The 16,616-nt window shown below is 41.0% G+C and overlaps 1 protein-coding gene across 2 annotated transcripts in view; it reads right to left on the reverse strand.

The window, feature by feature from the left end:
• The window catches only part of lrba (LPS responsive beige-like anchor protein), an 875,634-nt gene extending 864,535 nt beyond the window's left edge, over positions 1–11,099 (reverse strand). The window contains exon 1 of one of the 2 annotated variants that reach the window (XM_043699606.1): positions 10,026–11,099. In XM_043699606.1, coding sequence (XP_043555541.1) covers positions 10,026–10,292 — 267 coding nt within the window. In that variant the 5' untranslated portion in view covers positions 10,293–11,099. The remainder of the gene's footprint in view (positions 1–10,025) is intronic. The other variant, XM_043699616.1, reaches the window with a different exon arrangement.
• Positions 11,100–16,616: the final 5,517 nt, after the last annotated feature.

The following is a 16,616-nucleotide window of genomic DNA, read 5'->3' on the forward strand; positions in this document are numbered from 1 at the left end:
TGCAGATGACACCAAAATTGGAGGTGTAGTGGACAGCGAAGAGGGTTACCTCAGATTACAACAGGATCTGGACCAGATGGGCCAATGGGCGGAGAAGTGACAGATGGTGTTTAATTCAGATAAATGTGAGGTGCTGCATTTTGGGAAAGCAAATCTTAGCAGAATTTATACACCTTTAATGGTAAGGTCCTGGAGAGTGTTGCTGAACAAAGAGACCTTGGAGTGCAGGTTCATAGCTCCTTGAAAGTAGAGTCGCGGGTAGATAGGATAGTGAAGGCAGCGTTTGGTATGCTTTCCTTTATTGGTCAGAGTATTGAGTACAGGAGTTGGGAGGTCATGTTGCGGCTGTACAGGATATTGGTTAGGCCACGGTTGGAATATTGCGTGCAATTCTGGTCTCCTTCCTATCGGAAAGATGTTGTGAAACTTGAAAGGGTTTACAAGGATGTTGCCAGGGATGGAGGATTTGAGCTACAGGGAGAGGCTGAACAGTCTGGGGCTGTTTTCCCTGGAGCGTCGGAGGCGGAGGGGTGACCTTATAGAGGTTTACAAAATAATGAGGGGCATGGATAGAATAAATAGACAAAGTGTTTTCCCTGGAGTCGGGGAGTCCAGAACTAGAGAGCATAGTTTTAGGGCGAGAGGGGAAAGATATAAAAGAGACCAAAGGGGCAACATTTTCACGCAGAGGGTGGTACGTGTATGGAATGAGCTGCCAGAGGATGTGGTGGAGGCTAGTACAATTGCAACATTTAAGAGGCATCCAGATGGGTATATGAATAGGAAGGGTTTGGAGGGATATGGGCCGGGTGCTGGCAGGTGGGACTAGATTGGGTTGGGATATATGGGCGGCATGGAGGGGTTGGACCGAAGGGTCTGTTTCCATGCTGCACATCTCTATGACTGGTTGAACCAGTGTTCCATACAATTGAAACAAAAAAGGTTTTGCTCCTATACTCAAATCTCCTTGCAATAAAGGCTTTTGCTTATAATTGCATGTGTGTACACCTGCACATTCATTGCAAAGAGAGACCATTTTTCACCTGAAAACAAAAAGAATACTCAGCTAACGGGAAGCCAGGAAAACTTGCAATCAGACAGAAGACATCAATGATAATTATCAATGATAATTAATTGAGGATCAAGCATTGATCCCTATAGCACTCCATTATTTACAGTTGATGACCTGAAATTAGTTAATTCTCTAACCATGCTAATATTGGGACTCTCATAGCAGAGTGGTAGTTTTCTCCAGGCTACAAGATCAGGACATTTATAATTCCTCTGAACAGGATGGTTAGAAAATGTCTCCATGCTAACACAATGGTCTTGTGGACAAGGTGAGAAGTCACATGACACCAGTTTATAGTCCAATAGACTTATCTGAATTCACATGCTTTCAGAGTGATGTTCCTTCATCAGGTGAACTATCAACTCACTTCACCTGACAAAGGAGCAGGACTCTGAAAGCTTGCGATTTCAAATAAACCTGTCAGACTATGACCTGGTGCTGTTTGACATCTGACCTTATCTCCCAGTCCAACAGTGGCAGCTCCTCCACATCAATGCTCTTGTGGCACAATGTCCCTATCAGCTAGGAAGCCCAGGTTCAAGTCCCACCTGCTTCACAGGTGTGGAACAACATTTTGGAACAGATTGTTTGGAAAATATCCATGCTAATATTATCCACAGCATCAGCTTTTATGTAGAATTATAACCTTTTACGTAAACCCTTATTGAATTTTTTTTGAACGTACAAATACATTACGATAAATATGAATTGCCTTCATTCACCTGCTATTACAGCCTCAAAAAGGTTGTCAAACATAATTTCCCTTTCATAAATCCATGTTGACTTGGCTTGATTCTATTATGATGTTTTAAATGTCCTGCTACAAATTCCTTAATAATGGATACCAATATTTTCCCAATTATACACGTTATGCTAACTGACCTACTTTTTCTGCTTCCCTTCATTGGTAGATGTGTTATATATGTGGTATTCCAATCTGCTAGGATCTTTTCTGAATCTGGAAATGGTAGATTACAAACAGAGCATTCATTCTCCTGCTTTTAAGGTCCTCTGATGAAAGCAATGCAGTCAAGTAGACATGCAGCCTATTGTGCCATTAGTTTGCTTGAAACTATTTTCTCTGATAATAGTTGAGTATCAAGCACTGATCTCTGATTATTAAGTTATACCCCTCCTTTGATTTTCTGGTAACCTTCAGATTTTTTTGTCTTTTACTACAAGGACAGACAAAATACTTGTCATTCAATTTCCTTGTTTCCCATTCCTGACTTCAGTATCTTCTTCTCAGGGGTTGATGCTTAGTTCTTACACTCTAATTATACTTCTTGCTAATTTACTTTCATCTTCTAATTTTTCCTTTTTAAGTCAAGTTTGACTGCATTCTAAAATTTTCCCTAATTCCTCAATTATTGCAGTTTCATTTTTTCAAGCTTTTTTTTAAAATTAGTACTATCCTATAACATAGCTGTTACTGGAACTATGAACATCAGTAACTTGCTTTTCTTACTTTTTCTTAACTCAACCTAAACTAATTTAACATTTTAATCTTCTAAACCAAGACTATTGTTCACAATATACCAATCTCATCTTTTATTAGCACAACTACCAAACATTTTCTTTTCTCCCTAACCTTCCAAAATGTCAAATATCTTGGATTATTCAGTCCACAGCCTTACTTATTTTGCAGTCACGTCTCTGCAAAGCCCATCATACCCATTTATTTCCATTTGTGCTATCAATCCATCAATGTGGTTAGAAATGCAGCAAACATTCAGATAAAGAGCATTCAATTCTTTTTCCCCATTTTCCCTTATTTTAGCCTATTTGCTGGCATACTGCTACAGCTCTCTCCTCCTGTCTTGTTCAACATTTTTTTCTTTTTGCTTTTTATTTTGCACTATCAGTGCTACCACCAACAATTATATTTTTCTCTTTCAGCCAGCAGCCAACACCCAAGTCTATTTGCCCCAACATAACGAAAATGAAACCAAACTGAACACATCATTTTCAATGCAACAAGGATGAAATGAAATTACAATCATTAACTTTTTTTGGATAAAAGAGAAAGGTGGCAACATCACTATTTGTCCATCCTCAAGCTTTTGTCACTATTTTTGAACTACAGAGTCAAAAAACAAAGGAATTAAAAGATATCATTTACTTTAAAAGTGAATTAATAAATCAACGCTCAGAAAATGATGTGCAATTCTGTGATTCTCCCTCTTTCTTGCCCCACTTCATAGACTAAGTATAATATTATTTTGCATATCAGACAAGAATTAGACAAATTCACCTACAAAACGCATTTGTCTGTGTGGGGTTTGCACATTCTCCCCATGTCTGTGTGGGTTTCCTCTGAGTGCAGCAATTTTCTCCCACAGTCCAAAGGTGTGCAGGTTATTTGGATAGGCCATACTGTATTACCCAGTGTCCAAGGATGTGTAGGGTGGATGGATTAGCCGTGGGAAATACGATGTTACAGGAAAAGGATAGTGGGTGGGTCTGGTTGGGATGCTCAGCAGAGGGTGAGTGTGGACTCAACTGGTTGAAAGGCCTTCTCCCATACTGAAGGGATTCTATGATTCTAAAAATGTGGTCACAAGATTTTTAAGAGTAAAATGAAAAAATGTTGGTGATCAAATTAAAATGTTAAATTAACAACATGCACTATAATTTGATCAATAGAAAGAAAGAATGCAAAATCTTTCATGCTCTTATGACATTGCTGAGTGTTTTGCAGCAAATTAAGTCCTGTTGTACTATTGGAAATGATCAGAAACTGTTCAGGACAGGCCAACATTCCTGATATTCAGAAGCAAAAAAAAAAAAATCACAGCCAAAATGTTATGATAACTCTGTCTCAGATGATGGAGCTATGCATTTGTGGCTTTATCTTATGACAAGCTCTACCTTTGAGAGAGGTAGACAGGTAGACAGATAGACAGAATAAACAAATTCTAGATATTACTGGTGTATTATGGTAATTTCTCATAATATTGGCCCAGGATTTGCAATAGAAATAACTTCGGTTGTTACCATTCACCATTATTAAGAGTCAATCAGTAAGCAACTTTAAGCATTCATATGCAGTTAAATGCAAAATCAAGTTGCAGTTTGCAATGCCGAAGCCCTCATGTTTTGCCATACCGATAGCTCAGATTCAAGCACATTAAGAGCATGGTGTTTCAGCAGTTACTTACCTTTTAAATGGTGCCAAAAAGGTAAAGTTTACCCATTCAACCGCAAGTGAATTTTTAATGACATAACTTTAGTTACTACCAACTTCCCTCATACAGGAAATTCGCTTTAATAAATTCTGAAAATGCACAAAAGTTAACTATCATTCTTTCACTATTTCATTCTTCTTGGATATTTCAAAAAAGTGTCTTGTTTAAACTGTTTTTCTCCAATATCCTGTTTCTTTCCCTCTATTTTCCTTCTGTACAGTAGTTTACGTTGGCTGAAATATTCTAATTTGTACTTCCTGGTTCATATACTGCAAACTTCAGAACAGCTTTTTCAACTCATTGGATGAAAAGGCAAGCTGTACCTACCCAGATTTCATTAAAGGTTTCCACTTACTCAACTCAATTACTAAGTTGCTGCTCAAAATGTCTGATGTAAGGATAACAAACAGCAGGCACTGTTTATTTACCAATAACCACAAAATCCAACTTACAGCCCCATATTTAATAAAGTCATAAAGACAAGGTCACAAACTAATACGATGCAGAGTTTTTGAATTTGCATGGAAATCTACCAATACATACCATAACTGCAAGACTATTGTAACTGTTCACCCAACACAATGGAAATGTTTCACCAAAGGGAACACCATTTGCCCAACTCCATTGTGTACAGTCACAAGTTGACAAAGTCTAACCCCAGTCACTTTCAAGTGAGTAGGACCAAAACTATGTAGTTCGAGTTAAACCAACCAATCACATGCGACTCAATAATGCTGATAAGCTTCCCACAAGCCCACACAGCACTGTCCTTTGATGTGAAGGGCAGTGTTTGTCACTGGCCACCCGGGTGTTTTCCTATCTTCCTGGTGGTGGAAATTGAATAAAGATTCGTGCACTTTGTGTCTTTCACTGTGTCTCACACCTGCACACACACACCATGGGTGCTGGGGGGAAAAAAAAAGCTTCCCACAGAGAGGACCACCTATCGATGAACACACCATTACAAACAGCCATTACATACTGCTCATTAGTGAAACAACCTGATTAGATAAAACGCAATCTGGTTGGTTAGTCAATGCTTCTGCAGGTCTGCTCTGTGTAAATTTGTTTGCTACAGGTATCCAGTCAGCAACTGAGCACTGGCCAAGTGTTGAACTTCCATCATTTTAAAGGAGATTGCAAGGTTTGTAGCTCAGGTTGAGGTTTAGGGTGTAGGTTTGCTCGCTGAGCTGTAGGTTTGATATCCAGACGTTTCATTACCTGGCTAGGTAACATCATCAGTGGCGACCTCCAAGTGAAGCGAAGCTGTTATCTCCTGCTTTCTATTTATATCTTTCTCCTGGATGGGGTTCCTGGGGTTTGTGGTGATGTCATTTCCTGTTCTTTTTCTGAGGGGTTGATAGATGGCATCTAGATCTATGCATTTGTTTATGGCATTGTGGTTGGAGTGCCAGGCCTCTAGGAATTCTCTAGCATGTCTTTGCTTAGCCTGTCCCAGGATAGATGTGTTGTCCCAGTCGAAATAGTGTTTTTTTTTCATCCATGTGTAGAACTACGAGGGAGAGAGGGCCGTGTCTTTTTGTGGCTACCTGGTGTTCGTGTATCCTGGTGGCTAACTTGCTTCCTGTTTGTCCTACGTAGTGTTTGTGGCAGTCCTTGCATGGAATTTTGTAGATGACGTTGGTTTTGTCCATGGGTTGGACTGGGTCTGAAGTTTGTTAGTTTTTGTTTGAGAGTGTTGGTGGGTTTGTGTGCTACTAGGACTCCGACCCCTCGGAATCCTAGTAGCCACCAAAATACACGAACACCAGCTAGCTACAAAAAGACACGACCCTCTCTCCCTCATAGCCCTACACACGGATGAAAAAAAAAACCACCATTTCGACTGGGACAACACATCTATCCTGGGACAGGCTAAACAAAGACATGCCAGAGAATTCCTCGAGGCCTGGCACTCCAACCACAACGCCATAAACAAACACATAGATCTAGATACCAACTATCAACCCCTCAGAAAACGAACAGGAAATGACATCACCACAAACCCCAGGAACCCCATCCAGGACAAACATAAATAGAAAGCGGGAGACAACAGCTTCACTTCACTTGAAGGTCACCACTGATGATGTTACCTAGCCAGGTAATGAAACGTCTGGATATCAAACCTACAGCTCAGCGAGCAAACCTACACCCTAAACTTTTCTCCCTTCCTATAACTACCATCCATCACATCCCTTTTATCTTGTAAATTCCTCACTGTCCCAACTGTCTCTACAACTGATCCAATCAATCTGATAGGATGGGCAACCAACAGCATTTATTGCAGATATAATCCTCGGTAACACCAAAACTCTCCCTAAACTCCCACATCCCACAAGAAGAACATACGACTCTCCTAAGGACCATTTCTGCTTCTTCCAATCTACAGACCAAGAAAATAGCTCCAAATTATTCCTTTACAACACTGCTCCAGGTTAAATTAATACTTATGGCTTATATTTTTAAGTTTAATCAAGAGACATATCTCAACACAACATATAAATCAAGAATGTACCCACTCTACTTACTACTGCAGACTTACTGCAAGGCCACACTTAAAATATTCACTTATCTCTTTCTGTGCTGCGACCTCTCCCAAACAGGTTCCCCCAAGATTAGTTGTGAATTTCATTGTCTGTTAATTTTCCCAGACGCACTCCGATGTCTAGCAATACATTCACACAGCAAAGGCAGTAACTGTGCAGCTTTACTGCTAAATAGAACATAGAACAATACAATGCAGAACAGGCCCTTTGGCCCTCGATGTTGCACCGACCTGTGAACTATTCTCAGCTCATACCCCTACACTATCCAGTCATCATCCATGTGCTTTTCCAAGGATTGTTTAAATCTCCCTATTGTGGTTGTGTTGACTACATTGGCAGGTAGGGCATTCCATGCCCTTACCACTCTCAAGTAAAGAACCTGCCTCTGACATGTGTCTTAAATCGATCACCCCTTAATTTGTAGTTCTGCCCCCTTGTACAAGCTGACATCATCATCCTAGGAAAAAGACTTTCACTGTCTACCCTGTCTAATCCTCTGATCATCTTGTCAATTAGCAGTTTGGGTTTCTTTCTTTCTCCCTCTCTCCCCCTCACTGACCTCACCATGTGATTCCTTTGTCTGTTCCTCTCCCTTTTAAAAGGGTTGTTTTACCTTTTTTTTCCTCCAAAGTTCCAAAACAATGCAACAGGATGTAAAACAGTAATTGCTGCTCCTGGAATTCGAGGAAATCACCTCCAACACCTAAAATACCTCAATAAAAAAGGAACAGCCTGTTGGAATCAGAAATTTTTCCCGTTCTCCATCTTGCATTGCCCAGGATCCTTTTTCTTCAAAAAACTTAATCACATTAGGTCTTCCGGCACCTCACCTGTGGCTATCAGTGATGCAAATATCTCAGCAAGGAGCCCAACAACTAGCTTGCCACAAAATTCTAGGGTATACCTGATCAGGTCCTGGGGATTTATCCATCTTTATCTGTTTTAAGTCACAAATTCTATAACACTGAGGTTCACTTAAGACACTTAACTGAGACATTCCTATCATATTGCTATTTGCAGCAATCTGATACTATTTTATGCACTTCCTTTTTATTCATTTGTGGGATGTGGGCGTCACTGGATGGGCCAGCATTTTATTGCCCGTCCCTAGTTGCCCTCGAGAACGTGGTGGTGAGCAGCAGTCCACATGCTGTGGGTTGACTCACAATGCCATTAGGGAGAGAATTCCAGGATTTGACGCAGTGACAATGAAGGAACTGCAATATATTTCCAAGTCAGGATGCTGAGTGGCTTGGAGGGGAACTTGAAGGTGGTGTATCCCCTTATATCTGCTGCCCTTGACTATCCAGATGGAAGTGATCATTGGTTTGGAAGGCGCTAGCTAAGGATTTTTGGTGAATTTCTGCAGTACATCTTATAGATAGTACACACTGCTGCTACTGAGCATCGGTGGAGGAGAGAGTAGATGCTTGTGGATGTTGTGCCAATCAAGCGGGCTGTTTTGTCCTTTTATGGTATCAAGCTTTAGTTTTGTTGGGGCTGCACTCAGCCAAGCAAGTGAGGAGCATTCAATTACATTCCTGACTTGTAGATGGTGGATAGGCTTTAAGAAGTCAGGATGTGAATTACTCGCCACAGTATTCCTCGCTTCTGACCTGCTCTTGTAGCCAGTGTTTATGTGGCGAGTTCAGTTATGTTTCTGGTGAATGATTAATGTAATTTTCTAAGGTGTCGTATATGTCACAAGCAACAGTTAATGCTATTGAATTATCCCTAATCATTTTTACATTTTGTTGCAAAATTTAAGACTGTGAACCGTTTAATAGTAAAATTAAACAAGAAAGTTAACATGCGATTAATTTCCCATTAAGGTTACATATACAGTACTTCAGTTTTGTAATTTTCCTAGAATTAGTCATCTAGTGAACAGCATAATGAAAACACTCCAGTTCTATTTTGCTCAATGAACATTCCTGAACAAAATAGAAACCTACGACCTTCTGCATTAGTGTACTCACTTTCTTTAAAAAGCGCAAGGAAGACCTTAACTAGAATTCTGTTTTCACGGCACCCAACTCTGAATTACTTGACCAAAAAATTAAATCTTACTTTGAGGGGCAGTCATGGTACAATGTTGATTTCACCAGTTTCCTCATCTCCTCTTCCCCCACCTTATCCTAGATCCAACTACTCTTGAACTGTCCTACTTGTCCACCTATTCTTCCTTCCCACCTATTCACTCTACCCTCCACTCCTACCTTTCACCATCATCCCCCACTTTCATCTACCAATCGTCTTCCTAGCTACCTTACCCCAGTCCCACCCCTCCCACTCCCATTTCTCCCAACTCCCCCTCCCACCCCTAAGAAGAGCTTACATTCGAAACGTCCACTCTCCTGCTGCGCCTTTCCAGCACCACACTTTTTGACTTTAAAAACTGACTCTTATCAACACAGGAAATCAAAATTAGCATTCGAGAAAATAACTCCTGATTGAAACACGCAACTATGTTGCACAACTTATTACGAAATTGCAATATTGTACAATGCCATGCATGTAAATTTAAGTACAATACTGAACATTAAATCGATACAAAAGGTAGCGCTGATGGGTCCAATTTGAATAGGAAACTCATCAGTGACAAGGCGTTTCCCCAGGGCCCTCCCAAATGTTACCTGATACCACACACTGTACTGAAGTCCAATACACCGTGGTCGAATTTGTAATTTCACTTCCGCGTCTGCGATTCTCACATCCAGCCATCAGGTGTTCATATCTTAGGCCGCAGGCAGAACCTTATGGAAGGTTCTTCACCACATGCAAAAATGCAACTCGTTGAAACGCAATCAAAACCAGAAATGCAGCAAGTTTCCTCGCACCAGTGCACCGTGCAACAAGCAGGCTGGGCTGTGTCAGCGTCAAAACTTACAACCTCGAATGATTTTAAAGTACTAGAAGGCGATTAAGCAAAAATCAAAACACTTTAGAAATTAAAGTTTGAAATTCGGGACCGAAAAAAAAGAGAGGGAGAGTGTGAGAGAGCACTGTCCCTGCTTATCAGTAACTTAAAGTACTAGAAGGCGATTAAGCAAAAATCAAAACACTTTAGAAATTAAAGTTTGAAATTCGGGACCGAAAAAAAAAGAGAGGGAGAGTGTGAGAGAGCACTGTCCCTGCTTATCAGTAACTCAGGTGTGGTGGTGGAGTGGGTGAGAATGAGGAATTGGCAGTTACCGGGGGGGGGGACCGCTCTCTTACCAGGTTAAATATGGTCTCCACGATGTCGCGATTGGTCACTTCACCGGCTTGCGTGAGACTTGACAGCACGGCGAATTTCATTCGGATCCCACGAATAGGCACGGGCGGGTTGAGGCCCAGGGAGATAGCCGCATCGCCGTCCGGTGAGGTCCTAGTGCCGGACGGCTGAGAGACATGACCCTCGTCCGCCGCTTGCTCCCCTGGTGCCGTGGCAGTTTGGCCTCCCTCGGAGTCCGCGAGCTGCGGACGTTCACCCTCGCTCGACATAGCGATCCACCCCGGGGACCTGAAGAGGGGGAGGGGAAAGGATATGCAGAAGCAAAAACAACCCGCCGGCAGACAACTTCAGTTGGGATCCACGCACGGGCTCGGGCGGCTCGACACAGAACCTGCTCGAGCTGGTGTCAGACGCTGCCACTCGCCAGCCTCGAGCTGTCCCCCTCCTTCCTCACTCCACTCCACTCCACCTCTAGCAAATTCGCAGCTCGCGCCGTATCGAGTTCGGATTTTGGGCCCGGGGGGGTTTAAAAACGGCCAGAGGTCTCGCGCACTAACGGCTGGATCGTTTTCCTCGTTCCCCTCGCGCCGCCATGACAGCGTCAAGCGACGAGCTCGAGCTTCCGACAGCGCGCGCGCCGCGCGGCGAACGGGAGGGGCGCCCAGTGCGCATGGGCAGGTGTCGGCCCGCGCGCGCGGCCCAGGTGTGACAGCGCGGCGCAGGTAGAGGCGGAAGTGTGCGCTGGGGTTGTCTGGGGATGGGAGTATGCAAGAGCGCAGAAGGAACGTGAGAGGGGTGTTGGACGAGAGACAAACAAGAGGAGTGAGGATGCTCGGGGGATAGCAAGTGCCCTTCAGACTTTCTGCACGTCCAAGTCGGCGCCATCTGCTGCTTGGGTAGATTTACCCAAGTTGGATGCTTTCACGTCGCATGAACTTTAGGAGTTAATTTTTCCCCAGTTTGTAATTAGTAAGCGTGATCGTTTAACTGACTATTGCTGGTACTGTTGGAAATCTGAAAATAAAAAAAATGCAGTTTGCAAATGTAAATAGAAGGGGTAATATTTCAAATGTGGTCCGATCATCTGAGGCTGCAGAGGTATTTGTACACAAATTTGAGGCAGGTGATAGATATCAGCCCATGTGAGTCAGCAAGAACCGTGGCAGTCAGCAAACAGTACTAAGTGTGTAATGCATTAGAGGTGTCACCTTTAAACTGAAATGTCAAACACCTCCCCCCGCTCGCCAAGGTGGACGTAGGGGCATCATTTTGAAGAGGGACGTGGCAGTTTTCTCCAATGCTGTAACCATTACATACTTTCAAAAGTATCATTAGAATGAAGTGTTGAGTAACATGAACCACGGGAAAAAAAAATTGGTAAATGTAATTAGCAAAAGATATAGAGATTGGGCACAATTTAAAATGAAACAGAAGAATGGGGATATTATGGAGGAGGAGAAAGCCAAAGCTGGGTAGCTTGAAACGGACGTAAGTTATTGGAAAGTTTAAAAGTCTGGCACAGAACAGAAAGATATGGAAAAAAAGACTATGACATGGACCTGCTATCAGAAGGAGTATGTATAATGATGATTAAATTTCTTCAGGCCATCCTAAGAACATGAAAGGCATCCTTTCTTTCATCTTTCTTAGTCAAAAAATTAATCAGTGTTACTACCTCTTATCTGATTAAGAAGGATCATGCCCAATTTCAAAGTTTTGAGTATATAATCTCTTTAATAATTCAGTCCTGTTCTGAGGGAGGGGTGTAGTCTTTTAGATGTTATTTTTAAAAAGACCTCACTGCAAGACAGATTATAATAATGTATATTGTATTCCATGTAAAAAATACTGTCCCAACTTCTATCTATCAAACAAAACATTTATTGGGTTATTTATTTATTTACTGTTTTTGGAATATTCAGCACAATTTGTGCACAACTCATTACAATAATGACTATTCTCAGATAAGTCATTGCATTACAGCCTCACCTTTAATGTACTTACCAAAGCATTTCATAAGCAATGTTTTATTTCAATTTCACTAGATGATTTTACTGATCTTTCAAAAATATTTCATATGAGGAGAATGTCCCAGCCCATCCCTAGCAGTAAGATAGGTGTAGGTGTGGATATACCTAAACCATATTTTTTCAATTGCTGTCTTCCACCTCATACAAGAGTTACGCAATGATTTTATTAAATAATGAAACATATGTGAGAGGTTGAATGGTCTATACCTGCTCCTGTTAATGTTCTTGTGTCTTCTTGTTTATGCTCATAGCCAGGAGACTTATGACTACTTACATTTGACAATACATTCATTCCACTCCAAGCAAGTCTCAAATACATCATGCAGTGTGTGCGTGATCTACCTATTTATACTTACACATATTACGACCTGTTCAGTTGTCCTATGTGTTCACTGAAGGATCATCCCTGTGGGATTAACACACCAGATCTGCACAATTTAATGAAAGTGACACTCATGCCTACTGCTCCCTTCCCCAAAAGGCAAAAATGTCTACCAATTTCCAAAACAGGATAGACAATTTGAGCATGATTCTGAATGATTCATTTACATTTGTCAATATGTATCTATTATCAACAAAACTAATTAAACATAAGAATGGATCTCAAGGGCTTTTGATTACAAGTCAAAATAAGTTTTGCAAACCTGGTGCTGCTATATATAGGATATTATGTTTCATTTGGATCTACCTACATTCATACATGTTTGAAAACTTTGGATAGGATGAAGAAGACAACGAATATTTTCTAGTACTTACAGTTTTAAATTGTAGAAAATTAGAGGTTTTATTGAAGAAAATATCCTTGACGGAAGGTCACTCTCCAACTTTAATATGCTTAGAAGTACAAACAGTAAAAGTAAGCAAGCTTGGTTATGAGTGTGGAACCTCTTACAAAAAGAGTAAAGTTTAATAGATTCAGAGCTAATGCAGTTTATACTGTATGGGCTATTACTGAATTAAAAATTCTGAATAAGCTTTGACAGTGGCTCATGGGCAAAAGACTGTGCTGAATTTTCACCAAAGAGGTGGAAAACAGGATCTAGGTTTGTTTTCAAATTAAATATCCACCTGCAAACTTCAGCCATGGGTCACCTTCTTCTGTCACCCATCACCTGTCAGGAAGAGGATATCTCTCCCCTGTCCTTCACAGCCTATAGATTTAAATCAAGATTGGCATTGATGAAATGAGGAGCAACATTAGCCTGTGTGTTGGCTTCCAGCTCCTCTGTAATATCTATCTCACTTTTCTCTGCTGCATAAGGCGGCTTTGACACAAACTACAGATCTCTCCCTCAGGATAAATAGCAGCCTCACCTGATAGGTGCCTTGGGAGTTAAAATCTTTCCTACAATTCAAGTAACCGACCTTCCATCACCTAAGCAGAAAGGAAATGCACGTCCATATCACTCAAGGGCTTTCATTAACTGAGGCACCTAGTACTGAGGCCACATAGGCAGGTTCTGAATGTCCTACTTGCTAAAATTGTGGACTTAATTGATTTCAGCATTTCATGTACCAGCAGCATGACTAGCCCATTTAATATACAACATGGCTACCTTTATTATATTACAGATATTTATGCAAATCCTATCTACCAAAGCTTTTGGGATAGCTCTTAACTATTCAAAGTATGCTAGCTGCATGGCTTATGGTTATGACAAGACCCACAGTCCATTTTAAGTGCCAGGATTCATTAACATAATACCAACAACATGAGTCACCATCGGAGGCAAAAGGAAGTAGACTTAAGGTAGGTTCCTTTTTTCAGTGTTCTAGTAAGTTAGCTCTTTTTTTCCCCTTAGGGTGGCAGTGGATTAAACCATTCTTGTGGTGCCCAGAAAAGCATTGTTAAAATACTAACACCAAATAGACATCAATAGCTCGAGGCGGCAACTCACCATTAAGGAGAGCCAGTATAATAGGCTTGCCAGCAATGTGCACATCCATAAACAAGTTTTTTTTTTAAAAATGTACTCACCAGGCTCCTCTTTGCCTGAACCAGTAGATGATACTGTGCAAAATTGCAGTGAGTGCTCTACCAAATACTAATCCAAATTTATAATGGAGGTATCTAATTTGCAAATTAAAGTTACCTTGTAGACTAATTCAGATGGGTACTCCAGCTGTCCAGTATGAACTCTTCTCAAGTTGTTAATGAGCAAAATAAAAGCAGGAATTGGAAAACTTTTCTCTGCCATTGTAGGAGAACTAACTCCATGTTTTTGCTTATTGATACCAGTGAGCATTTGCCTACTCAATTCACTTAAACAGGAAGAGATTCCATTCATTGATGGGATGTAATATATCTTACAAATTTCCTTCAGATCAAAAACTTGAGAAATTTGCACTTCCAGTTGACAACTGAATGTGAGACTTTAAAGATTTCCTTAAATTTTATTGCATCAAAATGACTAAACACGTTATTGACTAGGCATAGTTTTCCTTCTGGGCAACTGCTGTGGACCAGACCAAATCACCTCAAAAAATATTAAGATAATCTAGACCATTACCTTTAAAGTAAGAAAAAGTTAAGTGCATTCCAGATGCCATTTGATTGGTCAAACTATCAACTTTAAGCAAAACACACTTTGTTTTTACGCTATAATTAAAATACGGACAAAATAAAAAAAGAAAAGAATCAGCTTAACTGTAATTTTATCAAAATGCCTAACAAAATAGTATGTATATTAACTAATTAATCATTCCAATATAGTAACATCCCACAAATACTGTATTTGCCTTTGTCAAGTGTGTAAGATAGTCTTGCATGCAATCGTAGCAGTAGCAAGAAAACCCTGGGATTTAGCCATAACATAGGGAGGAATAAGAGCTTCCATATCCAGCTTCAAGACCCCAGCAACTGCAGAAAGCCAAAACTGAAAATTCTGGATCTGTGGGAGCTTGACCCAACCCATTCGTGCTGCTTCTATGATTCCAACTTTAAAAAAAACCCAAGGCATCACAAGCTATTTACTTCAATGGCTTTGAGCAGACATTTCAACATCACTGTCTCAACCTTTCTTCATAAAATAACCAGGTCAAAATACACCTCTTATAGCTGTAATATGATCACACAATTTGTACTTTAAACTACAGAAATAAATAGTTCCTTCTTAACTGTGTCCACAAACAGGAAGAGAGACTCTAAATTGTATCCAGAACTAAGGAGCATAGTTTGAGAATTAGGGCCAGACAATTCAAGAAAGATGTTCAGAAGTACTGCTATACACAAAGGATGATAGATGTTTAGAAATCTCTTCCACAACTGCAGTGCATGCAGGATCAGTTGTTAAATTTACCTTTTGTTAAGCAAAGGTATGAAGGGATATGGGCCAAGCAAAAGTATGAAGGGATATAGAGTCAGAAATGTAAGCCTAGAAACAGACCCTTCGGTCCAACTCATCCATGCCGACCTGATATCCCCATCCAATCTAGTCCCACCTGCCAGCACCTGGCCCATATCCCTTCAAACCCTTCTTATTCATATACCCATCCAGATGCTTTTTAAATGTTGCAATTGTACCAGCCTCCACCACTTCCTCCAAACACGTACCACCCTCTGCGTGAAAAAGTTGCCCCTTAGATCTCTTTTATATCTTTCCCCTCTCACTATTAACCCATGCCCTTGATTTCTGGACTCCTCTATCCAAGGAAAAAGACTGTCTATTTATCCTATCCATGCCCCTCATGATTTTATAAACCTCTATAAGGTCACCCCTCCGCCTCCGATGCTCCAGAGAAAACAGCCCCAGCCTAATCAACCTCTCCCTATAGCTCAAATCCTCCAACCCTGGCAACATCTTTGTAAATCTTTTCTGAACCCTTTCAAGTTTCACAACATCTTTCCGATAGGAAGGAGACCAGAATTTCACGCAATATTCCAACAGTGGCCTAACCAATGTCCTGTACAGCCACAACATGACCTCTCAACTTCTGTACTCAATACCCTGATCAATAAAGGAAAGCATACCAAACACCTTGTTCACTATCCTATCTACTTGCAACGCCACTTTTAAGGAGCTATGAACCTGCACTCCAAGGTCTCTTTGTTCAGCAACACTCTCCAGGACCTTACCATTAAAGGTGTATAAATCCTGCTAAGATTTGCTTTCCCAAAATGCAACACCTCACATTTATCCAAATTAAACTCCATCTGCCACTTCTGAGCCCAGTGGCCCATCTGATCAAGATCCCGTTGTAATTTGAGGTAACCCTCTTCGCTGTTGTCCCCCAAATTTGATGTAATCTGCAAACTTAGTAACTATACCTCTTATGCTCACATCCAAATCATTTATATAAATGATGAAAAGCATGATGACCCAGCACCGATCCTTGTGACACTCCACTGGTCACAGGCCTCCAGTCTGAAAAACAACCCTCCACCACCACCCTCTGTCTTCTACCTTTGAGCTAGTTCTGTATCCAAATGGCGAGTTTTCGCTGTATTCCTTGAGATCTAACCTTGCTAACCAGTCTCCCATGGGGAACTTTGTCGAACATCTTACTGAAGTCCATATAGATCATATCTACTACTCTGCCCTCATCAATCCTCTTTGTTACTTC

Source organism: Chiloscyllium plagiosum, chromosome 1 (genome assembly GCF_004010195.1).
Source record: "Chiloscyllium plagiosum isolate BGI_BamShark_2017 chromosome 1, ASM401019v2, whole genome shotgun sequence".
In the NCBI taxonomy this organism is placed as follows: domain Eukaryota; kingdom Metazoa; phylum Chordata; class Chondrichthyes; order Orectolobiformes; family Hemiscylliidae; genus Chiloscyllium; species Chiloscyllium plagiosum.